Source organism: Candoia aspera, chromosome 2 (assembly GCF_035149785.1).
Source record: "Candoia aspera isolate rCanAsp1 chromosome 2, rCanAsp1.hap2, whole genome shotgun sequence".
In the NCBI taxonomy this organism is placed as follows: Eukaryota; Metazoa; Chordata; class Lepidosauria; order Squamata; family Boidae; genus Candoia; species Candoia aspera.
The window spans coordinates 18,557,488-18,573,573 of NC_086154.1; the positions used below are offsets into that span (position 1 = coordinate 18,557,488).

A 16,086-nucleotide genomic window follows, 5' to 3' on the forward strand; every position below is an offset into this window, starting at 1 on the left:
TGGTGTCCTCTGCATTAGGGTCAAAGGAGATAGTGTGGGAAGGGGGTGTGAAGGCAGCAGTGGGTGCAAACATCTGAAAAAAGCAAAGGGAAGGCATGGGGACAAGGGAGGATGGAACAGTTCCTAAAAGGCCAGTCTATAAAGGGCAGAATCTACATTGGTTGGAGAACGTAGTAGATAAACAGCTGGCTGCTGTGCATTTTAGAGACCCCGTAACTTAGCACTTTGATCAAAGGTGCTGGCTTCCGATTCATTCTGGAACCTGGTTCATTGTGCTGGTTCTTCTCTATCAAACTCTAAAGCATTTGTAATCAAAACTGTTAAAGGCCTGCCTCCTCCCATACAAAGCCGCACCAAATTTTCAAATGCTTAGAATACCTTCCGTAAAAAAAGTTTTTACTATGCTTTTGGTCAGCAGCAAAAACAATGTTTGTTAAGCTTTTGTTTGTGATATTGTCTCCCGATTGCATTGTGATGAATGCGTCGGCTCCTGATTCATTTATTTATTTATTTCTTAGCTGCACTGCTCTTAGATTTATTTATTTTATTCAACCTGGACGCTGCCCGACTCCAGTCAACTCTGGGCGGCTCACAGCATCAAAACCAAGCAGCAGTATGCAAAATGAACAATGAACAAGATGGCAAATATGAGTACATTATATATTTCTAATTGTTTTATCTAATTTTTGTATACTGTCTCCATCCCTTAATGGATGGAAGGTGATTTACAAATATGCAGATGATGTTGGTGATGCTGACATACCTATATCTGAGTTACAATAGCGAGCGTGGGAAAAAAAGCCCCGTGGTTGCTACCGTTAAATTGTGGGGAGGAGAAAACCTTTGTTGGTGCAGAGCACAAGTCTTGTGATTTTGTATTCTGCTCCCATCCACTTTCTACCCACTTGGCGGTGATGAGTATTCTTGAAACCTGCCATGATATATTAGAGTCTCTTGGTAAGTAATCAAAACCACCCACCCCAGCCCACATTGATTGATCTTGTTTTCTTCCTCCATCCAAAGGACACTTTGGCTGCCTATCCTTGTGGCTCGGACCACACCCCCAGTCCCATGGCGAGTCGAGTGCCACTTGAAGCAGCACCAGTCCTGGAAAAGTCAGACGCCCGACTAACGGCTGTGGCTGCCAGCATCGAAGACGGACACGTGGTTGTTTTCCTGGGGGACAGCCAAGGCCGACTACACAAGGTGGTTAGCTCAGACCCGAGAGGAAGGCCTGCTTGTATCGATAATGCTTTTATTACTTCTCAGAGTTGGGTTTTGCAGCCAAGAAGAGGGTAGCTTTATATATGGCTTGCCCCAGCAGAGACCTAAGTCCATTTCAGGAAAAAATATTCATTATATAATGAGTGCAGGGGTGTATAGCCTAAAATTATAAAAAGTAAGTATTTGTAGTCAAGAAAAATGACACTGAACATCCCATACAGATTATGAAAGTGAACATACGTCTGTAGTGATTATGATATGTGATCCTGACTAGAGAGACTTCAGTTCAGGTTTCCACAGATTTCACCGGGGGACTGTGGGCCAACCACACTCAGGCCAATGACCTGATTGGAGGTGGTTGTGGGAATGAATTACAGGTAGTCCTCACTTAATGACCCTAATTGGGACTGGCAATTCTGTTGTTAAGCAAAGCGGTCATTAAGTGAAACATTACACAACCATGCTGCTTAGCAATGGCAGTCCCAGTTGCTGTCATTAAGCAAATCCTATGTAGTTGTTAGGCGAGGACCCACCCTGATCCAAGTCATTCCTGGCTGGGTCCCTCCCAGCCCTGAGCCTTGGTTCTTCCAAGGCAAGGGATGCTTTCAGGGGATCACTGAGCCAGAAGAGACCGACTCGCTTCTCCTGCCCTGCGTGAACTGCCTCTGCTTCAACTCCCCCCACCTGCCTATCTCCCCCCTGCATCTCTGCCCTTTGGGCTGCCCTGCACAGCATGGCCGAGATGACGAGGCCGCTGACTTCTGCCCCATTCCCCACCCCCCCAGCAGATCTTCCTCCTCCTTCCTCCTTGTTGTCATCCTGGGGGCAGAGATGGTAAGGAGGGGAGGGAACGAGCCCAGCTCTGACAGAGGCCCCTGCTGCCCCCGGGACGACAATGAGGAAGGTCCGCTGGGGGGTGCCAAGGGGGGGCAGAATACAGCATCCTCCTCATCTCGGCCATGCTGTGCAGGGTGGCCCAAAGGGCAGAGATGATGGGGGGGGGAAATAGGCAGGATGCTGCGACAGTTAGAAATGCGCAACGGTTGCCAAGTGCCTGAATTTTGATCACATGACTGCGGGGATGTTGCAATGATGGTAAGTGTGAGGACTGGTCATAAGTCCATGTTTTTAGTGCCACCGTAACTTCAAACTGTCGCTGAACGGTTGGTCGCTAAGCAAGGACTACCTGTAAGGTGAAACCTCCATTCATGCTGCCTTGAACTCCCAAAGAAAAATTACCATATAAATGTAGCAGATAAAGAAATATAGTTTCCCTAATAAATATACTTTATACTCTCACACACGTTTGGCTAGTTTCCCTAATAATTCTGTCGATTCTCTCTGTAAAGGTTAGGGGCCACATCAGGCTCTCAGACAATACCTGCTCACAGATCCCTAGAAATTGAGTGACTTCTGGGAATTGAGTGAATTCTGAGACTTTATCTGGCCACACTAAGGCCAGAAACTTAAAGAAAAATTAGAGACTGAGATTCCCCAACCAGCACCAGTTTCTGTGTTTGTTTTAAATCATAGAAATACATCCCTAAATAATTTTTCTCCTTTTTGGCCATGCAGACAGATGTAGAACACTCTGCCCTACAACATACATTGGATAAAATGTACAGTTTTTTGACAAGTAGGTACATTTCTGAATTGGGAAAAAGTAACTGAGCTCATTTTTCCACATATGAGTAACTTACAATATTAACCTTAATTTGATGTACAGTATCTCTGTATTAGTGGCAATGGCATTTAATACATCCTTGACTCAAGATTTAGAACTACATTTTTTCTCAGCTATCACCCTGAAATACTTCTTTTTCTTTTTTTAAAGGAGGGTTTTGCAATCCAGAATGGCAATTATGTTGGGTGGGTTCATGAAAAGGAGAAATCCCTGGTATGCAGTTTCTATATTATAGATGAGAAAACTGAAACTGCAGGATCATCACAGATGTCCAAACTAAAGTTCAGTTGTCACTTAGCCTGGTTGTCCTGCCAGACAAAAGGGCATTTGGGGCCTTTTCAGTACAAGTAGTCCTCGCTTACCAACTGCCTCATTCAACAACCATTCGAAGTTACAAAGGTGCTGAAACAGTAGGTTTATGACCAGACCTCAAACATGCAGCCGTCGCAGCATCCCCATGGTCACGTGATTGCCATCCAGGTGCTTTGCAACTGAGGCGCGTTTACAACCGTTACAACGTCCTGCAGTCACACGATCACCATTTGCAACCTTCACCACCAGTTTCTGAGAAGCAAAGTCAATGAAGAAACCAGCAGGAAGTCGCAAGTCATGGTCCTGAGATGATGCACTTAACGACCAGTGATTTGCTTAACAATTGCAGCAGAACTGAAATAAGTCAGGCACAATGACATGACATTTCACTTCACAACCCCATCACTTAGCGACAGAGTTGCCGGTCCCAATTGTGGTTGGTAAGTGAGGACTACCTGTATCACACAACAGTATCTAAACCTCGCTGGTGCCAAAATGATGTCATCATGCAAAGGCCATGATTACAGACTTGCTTTGTGAAGTCTGATGCAAGTACATACACTGTGGCATTTGCATGGTGACACTTACTTATTTCTTTTATTCAATTTACAAGGCAGCCCAACTCTGTAATGACTCTGGGCGGCAAACAGTAAAAACACTCATAACATGCAGATGAAATGCAAATGAAAAACCCCAAGCAGCCAGAAAGATGGCTTTCCAGGCTCTTTAAACACAGTTGAGGTAAGGGCCAGACGAATCTCAGGGGGGATGGTGTTCCAAAGGGTGGGTGTTGTGACATCATAATATCACCATGCGCACGTCATTATCTGCTCCCCACGCCGCCTCCATGGACGCACCTGGCCCCACACAGTGCTGCTTGTCACACACTAGTGAGTCCACGCTGAGAACCATCCTTTTTTCATTTGGGGGGCATTATCGCCACCTAGCGCTTCTGGGATTGAAGTCCACACATTCAAAGTTGCTGAGGTTGAGAGAGACTGCTTTACAGTAGACAACAGTGAAAATGATTTATTACGACATCTACTGTAGCACTGTATAAAATACAGAATAACATATATAACAAGATAAATGTTAAAACAATAAGAAAAGAAGAAAAGGAGCCAAAGAAAAGGTGAAAATCATAACAGCATCAACACATTATTAAAAGACCTGGAAGAATAAAACAGGTTTTGCTTTGGCCTGCAAAGTACTTACTCAGGATGCCAGATGGACCTTTCTGAGGAGGGTATTCCAACATCTAAGGGCTTCTTGGCAGCCATTGGACCTCTGTGGGTGACTTTATGCTTTAGGTAGCAACATCCTGGAAGAAAGTTTCCTTTGGTGGTCCCAACCTGTGAAGATCTGATGGGGTAGCTAAGAATTATAGAGGGCACCAGACTGGGGAGACGTGTCCCAAAGCAGTTGTTCCGATGCTTCATTGGCTGTATTTCTGATCTGATATCAGCCAATCAAGGTAGGCAAGGTCAAGAAACGGAAGCAGCAGGATTCCAGGAATGTTTTTTATTGGGTAGAGTAACAATCCTGAAAGTCTGTCTGAGTTACTCTTTACCATATCTTATGCTAAACAATGAACCAGCTTGCTTTAGTGGTGAAGGCTCCAGGCTAGAAACTGGGAGACCGGGAGTTCTAGCCCCGCCTTAGGCACAAAGCCAGTTGGGTGACCTTGGGCCAGTTACTGTTTCTCTGCCCTAGGAAGCAGGCAATGGCAAATCACTTCTGAAATCTTGCCAAGAAAACTTCAGGGACTTGTCCAGTCAGTCTCTGAGAATTGGACACAATTGAACAGGTTAAAAAAAAAACCCCAAACAAAATCAAGTGGGGAGTTATTTTGAGATTTTTTTTTTCCTCATGCTTCCCTCTTTCCCCTCCCTTAACAGTTCATTGTTCCCTTCCCCCTTTTCAAGGCTAGATCTACATTATTTCACACCTGGGTTCTCCTTTGGTCACAGAACAGGAGCGTGCAAAAATTTCATTTGATCTATTTTGAACTCACACTTTCATGAAACATCCCAGTTGAGGCATGAAAGCACCCTTCAAGTGCAGAATAGGTTCTGAACAGCCATTTTGTGCTTGGAATGGACTGTAAGTAACCGTTTTGTGCTGCAAATGGGACTTTATAGTGAAATGTCATGCTCAGAATGGTTTGAAATGAAATGTTGTACACAGTGCTATTCAAGAAGTAGTGGTTTTCTTGCCATGATCTCTGCAGTAGGTGAACAGATACAGTATTTTGTATGCTTTCTTATCCACTAGAACAGTATTTCTCAACCTTGGCAACTTTAAGATGTGTGGACTTCTATTCCTGAATTCCCCATGATGGCTGGGGAATTCAGAAGTACATTCCATATGTCTTAAAGTTGCCAAGGTTGAGACACACTGCGCTAGAATTCCTTTCCTTTATCTGGTGCCCCTTATGTGTGTTGAACTACCACTATCATTCCAAGCCAGCGTGGCCTTTGGAGGACACCAGGATGCAGAAAGCTATACTTGTAGTTTTATGTTAAATCTAGCAAATTAACTTTTTTGTTATGCTCGGGAGAACTGGGTCTTCTTTTTTGCGTACTGGAGAACCATCATGGTCTAATGTTGGACTTGGGGCCAGAAGACTCATATTCAGGTCCACCTTCAGCCATGGAAGCTGTCAGGCCTTCAGGGTAGTCCAGACAAGAAGCGCACACCATGAGTACTAAGACTACCTTTATTGTGAAGTCACCATAACAGAACCTTGCAAGTCTGAAAGCATTTCTCCCCTCCTTTACTCTTCTCAGCCCAACTACACCATAGGATTGTTGTAGGGAGAAAGGGGGGGAAAGAGGGTTATATCTCATTCCCTTGAGATGCTGGAGGATGGGTGGGATATTACATCTTATTGTAAACCGCCCAGAGTCCCTCCTTGGGAGGAGAGGGTGGTGGTCAAATTTGATAGATAAATAAATCAATCTTATCCTAACAGTTCCAATGCAGGCACAGGTCTGGCCACATCTGTTTAATGCTGTGAACATCAGCCCAGCTTCTCCTCCCCATCTCCCTCCCCCTGGTCTTGCTATAATGCTTTGCAGGACCTCTGGCAACATTTGATTTTGCTTTTTCAAAAGTCAGATTGTTTGCATGCTCCCCTTTCTGCTCTGGTGCTCTGGAATACACATCTAGCTGCCTTTTTACAAACCAGAACTGGGAGGGAGGGGTCTTCCTCAGCCACCTTCCAGATGGAGAGTTCCTCTTCCTAACAGCATTATCTTGATCTAATATTCCCAGCGAACAGACGGCAACACAGGCTCTTCTCAGAGTCTTTTTTATAAACCTAAAATGTAACCGAGTTGGATTGACTGTACGGAAATGTCAAAAGGTATTTGCACCAGAGCTTGGCAATGGACACCAGGCCTCTGGGCCCATCATCAGTGGTACCTAGAGTTGCCAAAATTAAATAACAATTAATTAAAAACATAAGGATGGTTGAAATTCATGAGATTTCACAGCACTGATAAGATTTCAGGTGAGAATATGACAAAGATTTGGACTTGTAAATTTTTGTGGGATTTGGGTGCGCTTGCAAGATTTTGGCCATGTATATTTTGGGGGAGTACCCACACCATTGCATGATCATGTGCTGTAGTGCCCACTACCTGAAAATGTTGCCAGTCCCTGGTTTACTTTGACTGCAACATTGAGTATTGGGGATGTTTTCTGATAAAGATATAAAAATAATATTTCTTTTTACTAAACAGGACAATTACAAGCTTGGTCCCAAGAGCTGCCTAGTTCCTCCACCCCCTTAAATCAAAAAGTCATTAGCCATTTTGGTTTGCTACCTTGCAGGGCTACATGGAAGCCACAGGAGACACCATCCTATATGCTTCTCTGATGATCCAGCCGAACAGTGCAGTATGTAGAGACCTCCTGTTTGACCAGCTCAAGGAGCACCTCTACGTTATGACTCAGTCAATGGTGAGAATAAATGAGGACCTGCTGATGAAGATGAGGAAAGTATCTTACTTTGTGCAGGGCATGCTAAGTCAGCAGGGGATCCCAGTAGTGTCAAAACTGAGTCCCAAACTAAAGTATCCCACCTGAGATCTTAACAAAAACATTGCAGACTAAAAGCTAGTACTTCCTTAAATGTGTAGATGCATATATTTTATCCATACCCAAGAATATGTATAAAATGTACATGGTAGGACTAAAGTAGGACTTAGCTCCAGGCAAACATGTATAGGATTATGCTGTCCAGTGGTAGAGCTGTGCATAGATACTTGGGCATCATTCCTTTTCAAATGCTACAAGATTGGTTCCTGAAGGAAATGGGTATGATTCAGATCTGCTACTGAAAATCCACTTTTAAAAAAAGTATTTGTAATATTAGAGGTGTGTAGAATGATTTGGAATGGATGAAATCTTTATGATCTTGCAGCAGTTGGACTTTCAGCCACATTTGGTGCTTTGATGTATCTTTCTTCCTGTGCTCCCCAAAGGAGAGGTTGTTCCGACACTACAGTGTGGTGATCTTCTCTGAGCCACTGGTGTAGCAAAGGATGAAAAACACACATCTATAAAAAAATATAACAAAAGTAGTCGTAATATCCAGAGGGTTGTTGAATATTTTAAGCCCCTGTGGAAGAGGAAAAGGTCATGTATTAACTTAGTTTGACCGATGGTACTGCATTTCATTTTGAAATAAAGTTAACAATAAAGCCATCAGTGTAGTACAAGATCTCAAGAGAAATAAAGAACTATAGAAATAAGGTTTACAAACCTTAGCATAAGTTTTGTGGGACAGCTGGAGGAAATCCACTTAAGGAATTGATTGGTCTTGTATATCGCATATCTAAGGCGTTCAAATGTGTGTGCAGATAGGATGAAAAAATAGAGGCATCTGTATTTAACTGGAATTTGATCAGTGGTTTTAAAGGAATATCACTGAGGAAATGAATGAGAATCATTTAGTTAATAATAGGTATTTTGGTGCTCTAATTTATTTTAAAACAAATGATGTTCTTGCTTGCAACTTTAAATTTAAATCTAATCATGGACTTTCAAATGTTATTAGTCCACTGTTGTTTGGATGGTTGCTGTGGAGGCTTCAAATCACATACCTTTGCCACTGTTTAAAGTGGTCTTTATTCCGGAAACTAGGGCACTGAGTTCAAAGTGAAATAAAGATGTAATTGTAAAACGGATGTGAGACTGGGAAAGGGGACCAGTCTCATAAACATGCTTTCCTTTATTTTATTTTATCTCTCACCTTGTCATCTGCTTTTTCCCAAGGGCTCCAGGGCTTAAGACTGATTAAGTAACCATATTTAAGGATAAATATGTCGCCATTGCCATATGAAGCATCCCATGGACTGCAATCCATTTATTTGCAAGTCAGCCCTGTTGGAGTCAATGTGACTTGTTGTCAGACTTTGCAGACTCACAAGAATCCAGAACCTCCGATAAATAATTTTTACTGATAAAGTTCAAAAGCCATAACCAAAGGATTTCAGCAAATGCTATGTTTCAAGAACAAGCTCTCTATGTAGAAACAATCATCAAACCCACTTGTGCCTCTTTCTCCTTCCCACGCTAAGTAAGGCCTGCTTGGCCTTTTCTTTTGACAGAGCTGGTCTGTTTCATCTGGCCCTTGATTTTGCAGTGGTCAGAATTGTTATTGTGTTATTTTTCTCTGGCCTGTGCGAGATAAAACTCTCACCCTTGTATGCGTTCAAAACTGAGGGTTGGCCTCAGTGACATTGCACAGCAGGGCTGTGCTAGGCTTTGCATTCAGCTCCAAAACTGTGCTTTGGAAAATGAGGGGTGTTTGTGCAGCCCTAGTCTGCATTTTTTGAAAACAGCTGTGCAGCTGTCGTCTACAGCTGCTGGATGATCCTGGGAAAAGACTCGGATGCTTTAAAGAGTTACAGACAGGTGCTCCATTTGAACTCATGAATGTTCCAAAGCACGTTTTGGGATCCAGTTCAAAGTGCTGAACAGCCCCATTTCATAGCATCTACGTGGGGGCTGGGAGAGGGAGGAGCTAATGTTAGCTTTTTAATTATAAAAATGGTTCAGACAAATTCCTGGCAAAAAAAATAGATAACTGGTTGGAATAAATCTAGCAGGTGGGAATTGTCCACCAAGACGAAAAGCCTGACCTGACCCTTTTCACCCCGCATTATCTATGCCATTGATCACTTTCTGTTCTTTATGGCCTGTCCACTGGCTGTTCAGGGACTAGCTCTGCATCCAAGCCAATTGGGAATTTCAGTTGTGATATCAATCTGATATCAGCAGGTTTCATCAGAGCCATCTCACACACCCACTCTTCCCACTTTTGCAGGTACCCTCCTTCCTGTCTATTGCTGTATCTTTTTGCTTCTTTGATAATTTTCCTACCAGGGGCAAGCGGTGATGGAACTGGGCAGGCTTGGGTATATTCTGCACCATTTAAACCAAGGCTGTTGTGTTCAGTCAATTAATCAGCTAGGAAGAACAGAGTATTTTGATGCACTAATAATTTTAAAATCCTTGATTTTAAAAACAAGAACTATCCCAAACCCAAATCTTTAATATGTGACTTCTGAACCAAATGTATTTATGCACAGATATGAATCTTTCCTTACTTTGCATAATTCAATAAATCTGCTTCTGCTTCTGAAAGGGAAGGAATTACACAAAAACAATGATGGACCATCAAACAAATTGATTAAGTCCTCTTCCCCTCCACTTCTTCAAATGACAAGGTTGAAGGAAATTATGGAATCATCACCCATCTCCCCTGGATAATAGAGAGATAATAGACTCTTAATTTGGAGGGTGTTTAGACTTCTGTACTGATCAGAAAGTTCCAGGTTCCAGTTTCTGCTCAGCCATGGATTTCGGTGACTCCGTTTCCAAAGACTGTTGTGGGATCAGATGAGGAGAGTCCTTCTCTCTGCATTGTCTTGAGCTCCTCGAAGAATGTTGGGATATAAGTGTAATGTAATAGCACACCAAAATCCATTCTATGCTTCTGTCTTCCAGTTGGCCAAAATTCCCATCTTTGAATGTTCCCAGTTCTCTGATTGCAAGTCATGTTTGGCAATGAAAGACCCATATTGTGGCTGGTGTGTTCTTCAAGGAAAGTAAGACCTCATTTAATTTATATCCATCTGCTTTCACATGGGACATCTCTGCTGGCCTCCAGAAATTAACGCAGCACTATCCAGAGGGCCAAGTAGAAGCAATCCTAAGATTTTTCTCAAAGGGCTTTTGCTATAGCTTTGTGCTGGATAATTCTGAAGAAGTCCTTCAGGGACACCAGTGAGGATTCTGCAGAATCCTATGCTCGTATGCAGCAATAGTCCTGAATTCATATACAATGTTTTTGGAAGTTTGTGTAAGCTGTAATTCAAGGAGTGGGTTATAAAGTTCCTGCGAATCCAAGACACTTGTTCCATAATAGGCTTGGCAGGGTGTCCTTCTTATAATCTAGAAAGTACTAATTAAAACTCCTTGTTAAGCAGTGCATTGCCTACTTCTGGAGATCATCTGAGGTTCCCAGACTAATTCATTGATTACATCTGTTCCTGGCATTTTGTAATTATGAGTAAATTAACTAAACAGATTCTAAATGGGAAAGAAGAATCGCTTCCAAGAGGCTATTATCTTTTGCTTCACACACTGATGCGAACAAATGTTACCAGGCAAGAAACATAAAAGGAAATTTACTGTAAATGAAGTTCCATTTATATTTTCCAGTATTTTCTCATCACTGTTTGGAGAATTAGGGTGGGAGGAAATTTCTAGAAGTTTTTTTAAAAGGGTCCAGAAAAGTGTAATAGATTTTCCTGTTTGGGGCTGCTTGTCTTCTTTTCTGTGTTGTATTGTTATTTCTATATTATTTGTATTTATTTATCAGTGCACCCTCAGCTTTCTCTTTCCTTGTGAACATTCTTTAATTGCTGGTTTCTGTGATGGATCAAAAACATTACTGAGGAGTGATTCAGCTTTGGAATCTGGATATAGCAAAAGAGCCACAGGTTGGGGATTAGGGAGTTTCCCCGTATTAAACCAGCTTGCAGCTCATCCTCATCTGATTATTCCTTAGGGCAGTGTTTCTCAACCTTGGCGACTTCAAGATGTCCGGACTTCAACTCCCAGAATTCCCCAGCTGGACATCTTGAAGTCACCAAGGTTGAGAAACACTGCCTTAGAGCAGGGCCGGAGACTGAGAACAGACTTTACGACTTTCCTTATACAGAAAGTATATTTTCTGGAAAGGGCATGGATGTTTTCAGGCAGTCCCACACAATCTGCTCATTCAAGAGTCTCTTGTCCCTGTCTTTACTGGTGTCTCTGCAGGTGCAGCCGTCGCTCCGAATGCACCAGGTTCCAAGTGAAAGAGCAGTGGCTGGGGGGCTTTCATTCTGCCCAGCAGTGTCTATCCATCCTGTCTCTCAGCCCCGCCAGCATCAGCAGGGAAGAACAGAAAAACGTGAGCTGTGATGCATAACGTGCCCATTTGAAGGCAGTGACGCCATCATGAGAAGCTTCCTCACCATCCAGTGACAGCAAAAGCCTGAGTGACAGGCACATCCCGTACAGGGAGAGAGAACATGGAAGCTATTTGCACTTTTGCTATTAGTGCAAAAAGTTGAATGGATGTTGATTGGGTAACAGCGGGAACCAAGGAACACTATTTAGAACAGGTGGATGGATAGCGTGGGTCAAAAAAGAAGAGGGGGAATGCATAGATAGGCAGAAGACATGTGCTGAGTCAAATACTTTTCATTGTAAGTTGTTGTGGTCATAAGTCAAATCACCACGTGACTGGACCACCACGTGATTTTTCCAACCATTTACGGCGGTTGTGAAGCAAATCTAGCTTCCCCAATAGGAAAATGGCAAAAAAGTCACAAAACGCTATCACGTAACTGGGATGCTGCAACCGGTTGTAAATGCAAGCCAGTCGCCAAGTGCCCAAAATGCGATCATGTGGCTGCGGGGGTGGCGGTGCAATGTTTTGCAACACTCAGAAGTGGTTTATAGGCTGTAAAACACCCATTCTGAGGCTGCGGTACTTTGGACTGTCATTAAACAAATGGTCATAAGTCAAGGACTACATGTAGGTTCACTTCATTATTGTTTGGCAGCAGCTCCCACAATTTCAGCCAATAATCCTTTCCAACCCCATAGGAAAATGTCAGGGATTGAATCTTGAATGTTCTGGATGGAATCATGTTGCTGACCTCTAAGCAGCAGCTTTATGTCCTGTCTCTCTGTCTCTGCATGCATATCTGAGGTTTGATCCTAAATCCTTCTTGCTGTAACTTAGTTGCCTCCAGTTATTTCCATCCTTTCAGTTCTGATGGAAATAGAAGCATCCATATAGGATCTTGTAATCTTTCAGTCTTGTAATGTTCAGGGACTGCCCAAAATTCATGAGTTCAGAACTTAGGATGCTCAGAAGTTTTGATTCAGGATCCCACTGCAAGAAGCTATTATCAGCTCAGTGCCTGGGACCCAGCTCACTCTGGTTTGGATATTGAATTAGTTAATTAGGTTCTTGTTTTTCAACTTCAAGTTTGTACGGCTTGCAGAGAACCTTCCTAGGTGGGAGTGAGGAAAACCAAATCCAAGCCATGTAATTCTTTGCCTTCAGAACAAGTAGAAAGCTTTGGCCCTCTCGAGGACTAAATAAGAAGGAAGGACCATATAAGAGGGAACTGCTCCTTAAGCACCAGGGGGCCATTCTGTTCTGCTCTTGTCTTCCATCATGCCAGGTTTTGTGAAATAAATAGACAAAAATCCTGTGCTCCTTTTACAGTCTAAACTGGCCTTCCTCAACTTGGAAATCAGTAAAATGATTACGGATGGCAGATTTAGCTCAGCAGTAAATTGCTGTGATTAGGACAAGGATGTAATTGTAGTAAATTTACATTTTTGACTGAGTATGTACATGTGTGTGCTTAACCCAATTCCTAACCTGTTTAACTGAATCAAATTAACGCATTAAGCAGAAAACACACGCATAAACCCAAAGTTATTCTGACCCAAGCTTTACGCAATGTGTAAATAGAATATATATAATGCACCTAATAAGCACATTGTGCAATTGCAGCCAAAATATAAACTTTTTAAAATTCACTGTGCACAAAGGGCATCATTATGCCTTGTTCTGGCCTATTTTCAGCTTAGTCAACCAACAAAGAATCTTGTAGTATCACTTATTCCACCAGAATGTTTAGAGAGGCCTGCATATCACTTCTGTGTTGTCAGTTTTCATAGATCTGGACTTAGGTCCCCAGCTCTCTTACTTGTACAGGTAGTCCTCGACTTACGACCATTCGTTTAGCAACCATTTGAAGTTATGATGGTGTTGGGAAAAGTGACTTGTGGCCAGTCCTCACACGACCACTGCAGCATCCCTGCAGTCACGTGATCAAAATTCAGGCGCTTGGCAACCGGCTTGTGCTTACAACAGTTGCAGCATTCTGGGGTTATGTGATCACCATTTGTAACCTTCCCAGCCAGCTTCCAACAAGCAAAGTCAATGGGGGAAGCCAGATTAGTTTAACAAACTTGGTGATTCATTTAACAACCATGGCAAAAAAGGTTGTAAAATCAGGTATGACTCACTTAATAATTGTCTCGCTTAGCAACGGATTTCCAGTCCTGATTGTGGTTGTAAGTCGAGGACTACCTGTATGAGCATCTCTCCTATCCCTATCAAATCTGTTTTTCTCCATTCATTTTCAGAAGGTGAGAGAGTGCTAATTACAAGAGAATCTTTCTTAGGAAGGGCAATTTATTGATCTGCCTGTTCTGTGATCAACAGATATTCCTGACTTTTTCGGACTTGCCAGCTCTCCAGGATAGAGAGTCCTATTCGTGCTTCTTTGGAGAATATAAGAGCCCAGCTCTATTGATGGGCTCAGGCATTATGTGTCCGTCACCAGATCCCAACCAAGCCCCAAGTTTGAACGCAGGGACAGGTGAGTGACAAGTTCAGAGAGATCTCTGTGGTGTCTGGGAGTGTTTTAGAAAGGATAACCAGCCCACTGTGCGAAAGTGAAACAGCAAGCAGTTTGCTTTGCAGTGATCCCAATTGGTTCTTCAGCCAGCTTCAGCTTGATGGCCTTTGATACGGGCCTAGAGTGGACGTCCTTTTTCGGTCTCAGGGCCACACCTTTTTGTTCTGCTTTGCTTTGAAGCTGCAGAGCTGTGTGGAGAATAACTAGTGACATTACCAGAATGATCAAGGCTGAAACTGGCCTGGTATTTTGGGACGGGCTACTCCCTAAGTCCCTACAAACAGGAGGAAAACATCTGCTCAATATTTAATTTGTGCAGGTGACACCTTAAAATCTCCCAGACTCCCGGTGTTCGGAAAGGTCCAAAAATGTCAATACAACCATTCTCTGGGCCACATGTGAAGGCTGAGGACCCCATGGACTTCCCCCACTGATCTAGGAGAAGATATGATGCCCACTGTAGATTTTCTGTAGCGTGATTCAACTTCAAGCTTAGATAAGTGGTGGGCTGTGAGTAGGCTACATTCAGCCCTCAGCATTCAGCCCTTAGTGTAAATTCAAATTGCTTTAGACATTTGGTTAAAAACTGCCCCTTCTTTTCCACTTGGGAGAGAGAGAGAAGCAAAACTGCTAGAAAGAAAGAGAGAAAAAAGGGTGCTGGAGAATGGATATTCCCCCTATCCGCCCTAGTTTTGGTTCTATGTCCCAGCTGTGTTTGCTTCAGTCCCTGCCACCGTGAACCCCTCCAAGACGAAATAAAGTCCTCAACAGGGCTCAGTCCACCCTACCTTAATTGAGCCTCCCGCAAAGCCAGATTTAAGTCATTCTAGGTACTGATAATTACTTGGGAACCATGAACATTGTGGTCTGGGCATGGTCTCTTAGATGTTATCAGCATCCATATTGCCTTAAATACTGGCCTTGATGGAGGCTTAGCCTCCGTTCAGCCAGTTCTCTGAATAATCTTTCCTGTTTATGTCTAAAGCATAGACACAGAAGAAGCAGGAAGTATTCATAAGTCCCTCTCACTGGAAATATAAATTCCAGCTGCAGATGCTGTTTGCTGTGGCATCATGTTTGAAGCCTGCCTGATTTCCATTTTCAGACCACATCACCATTCAGCTGGAAGTGCGCTTCCACGACATCTTCATTGCTTCCACAGCTTTCTCCTTCTATGACTGTACTGCTGTGGCTTCACGGAGGAGATCTGCACCGTAAGTCCATGAAGAGATGTTTCCTTTCCCCAGATGCATTTTCCCACTATTGCATTCTCACTTCGATTTGTTGGGCCTACTCAACAGCTGTGGTGTTCTTGTTCTTAGATGCCAGGGATGTGTGAGCAGCCACTGGGGGTGTAACTGGTGTGTCCATCAACACCTCTGCACACACAAAACTATCTGTGAAGATGGGTCCATCATCTACAATAAGAAGGTAGGTTTTTCATAGGTCTTCTGTTAGAATGATGACAGTGGGGTATTTGCAAACACACGTGTGTGAGCATGTGTACACATGTGAAGATGAATGTGCAGCCCCCGATCCAAATGGTAACAAAAGCACCGGGTCTGAAAAGATAGCTTGTTCCTAGTTTATAAGAGTCTTAGCTTAGGTGGACCATTGGTCTGGTTCAGCATATGAGACCTTCACAGAGACCCGAATACTTCTGGGCACTTTTCAAGAAAACTTGAAATCTATGGTTTGCTATTTATGTATAGCTCATCCTTTTAGGATTGCTCCTTAATTTTCATGCCTGTATATCACTGGCACTACTACCACCCCATCTGTGCAAGAATTGTTCACATGTTTTAAAAAACGGCGTTACATAACACGCTAGGTAGACTAAAATGCATTTCAGGC

At 43.0% G+C, this 16,086-nt stretch overlaps 1 protein-coding gene across 1 annotated transcript in view; it reads left to right on the top strand.

Moving 5' to 3' along the window:
• PLXNB1 (plexin B1) overlaps window positions 1–16,086 on the top strand; it is a 76,125-nt gene that overhangs the window by 13,282 nt on the left and 46,757 nt on the right. Inside the window, exons 2-8 of the mRNA XM_063291409.1 lie at window positions 1,024–1,206; window positions 7,058–7,186; window positions 10,241–10,341; window positions 11,561–11,693; window positions 14,037–14,193; window positions 15,338–15,446; window positions 15,555–15,663. Of these exons, the coding sequence (XP_063147479.1) occupies window positions 1,024–1,206; window positions 7,058–7,186; window positions 10,241–10,341; window positions 11,561–11,693; window positions 14,037–14,193; window positions 15,338–15,446; window positions 15,555–15,663 (921 nt within the window). The remainder of the gene's footprint in view (window positions 1–1,023; window positions 1,207–7,057; window positions 7,187–10,240; window positions 10,342–11,560; window positions 11,694–14,036; window positions 14,194–15,337; window positions 15,447–15,554; window positions 15,664–16,086) is intronic.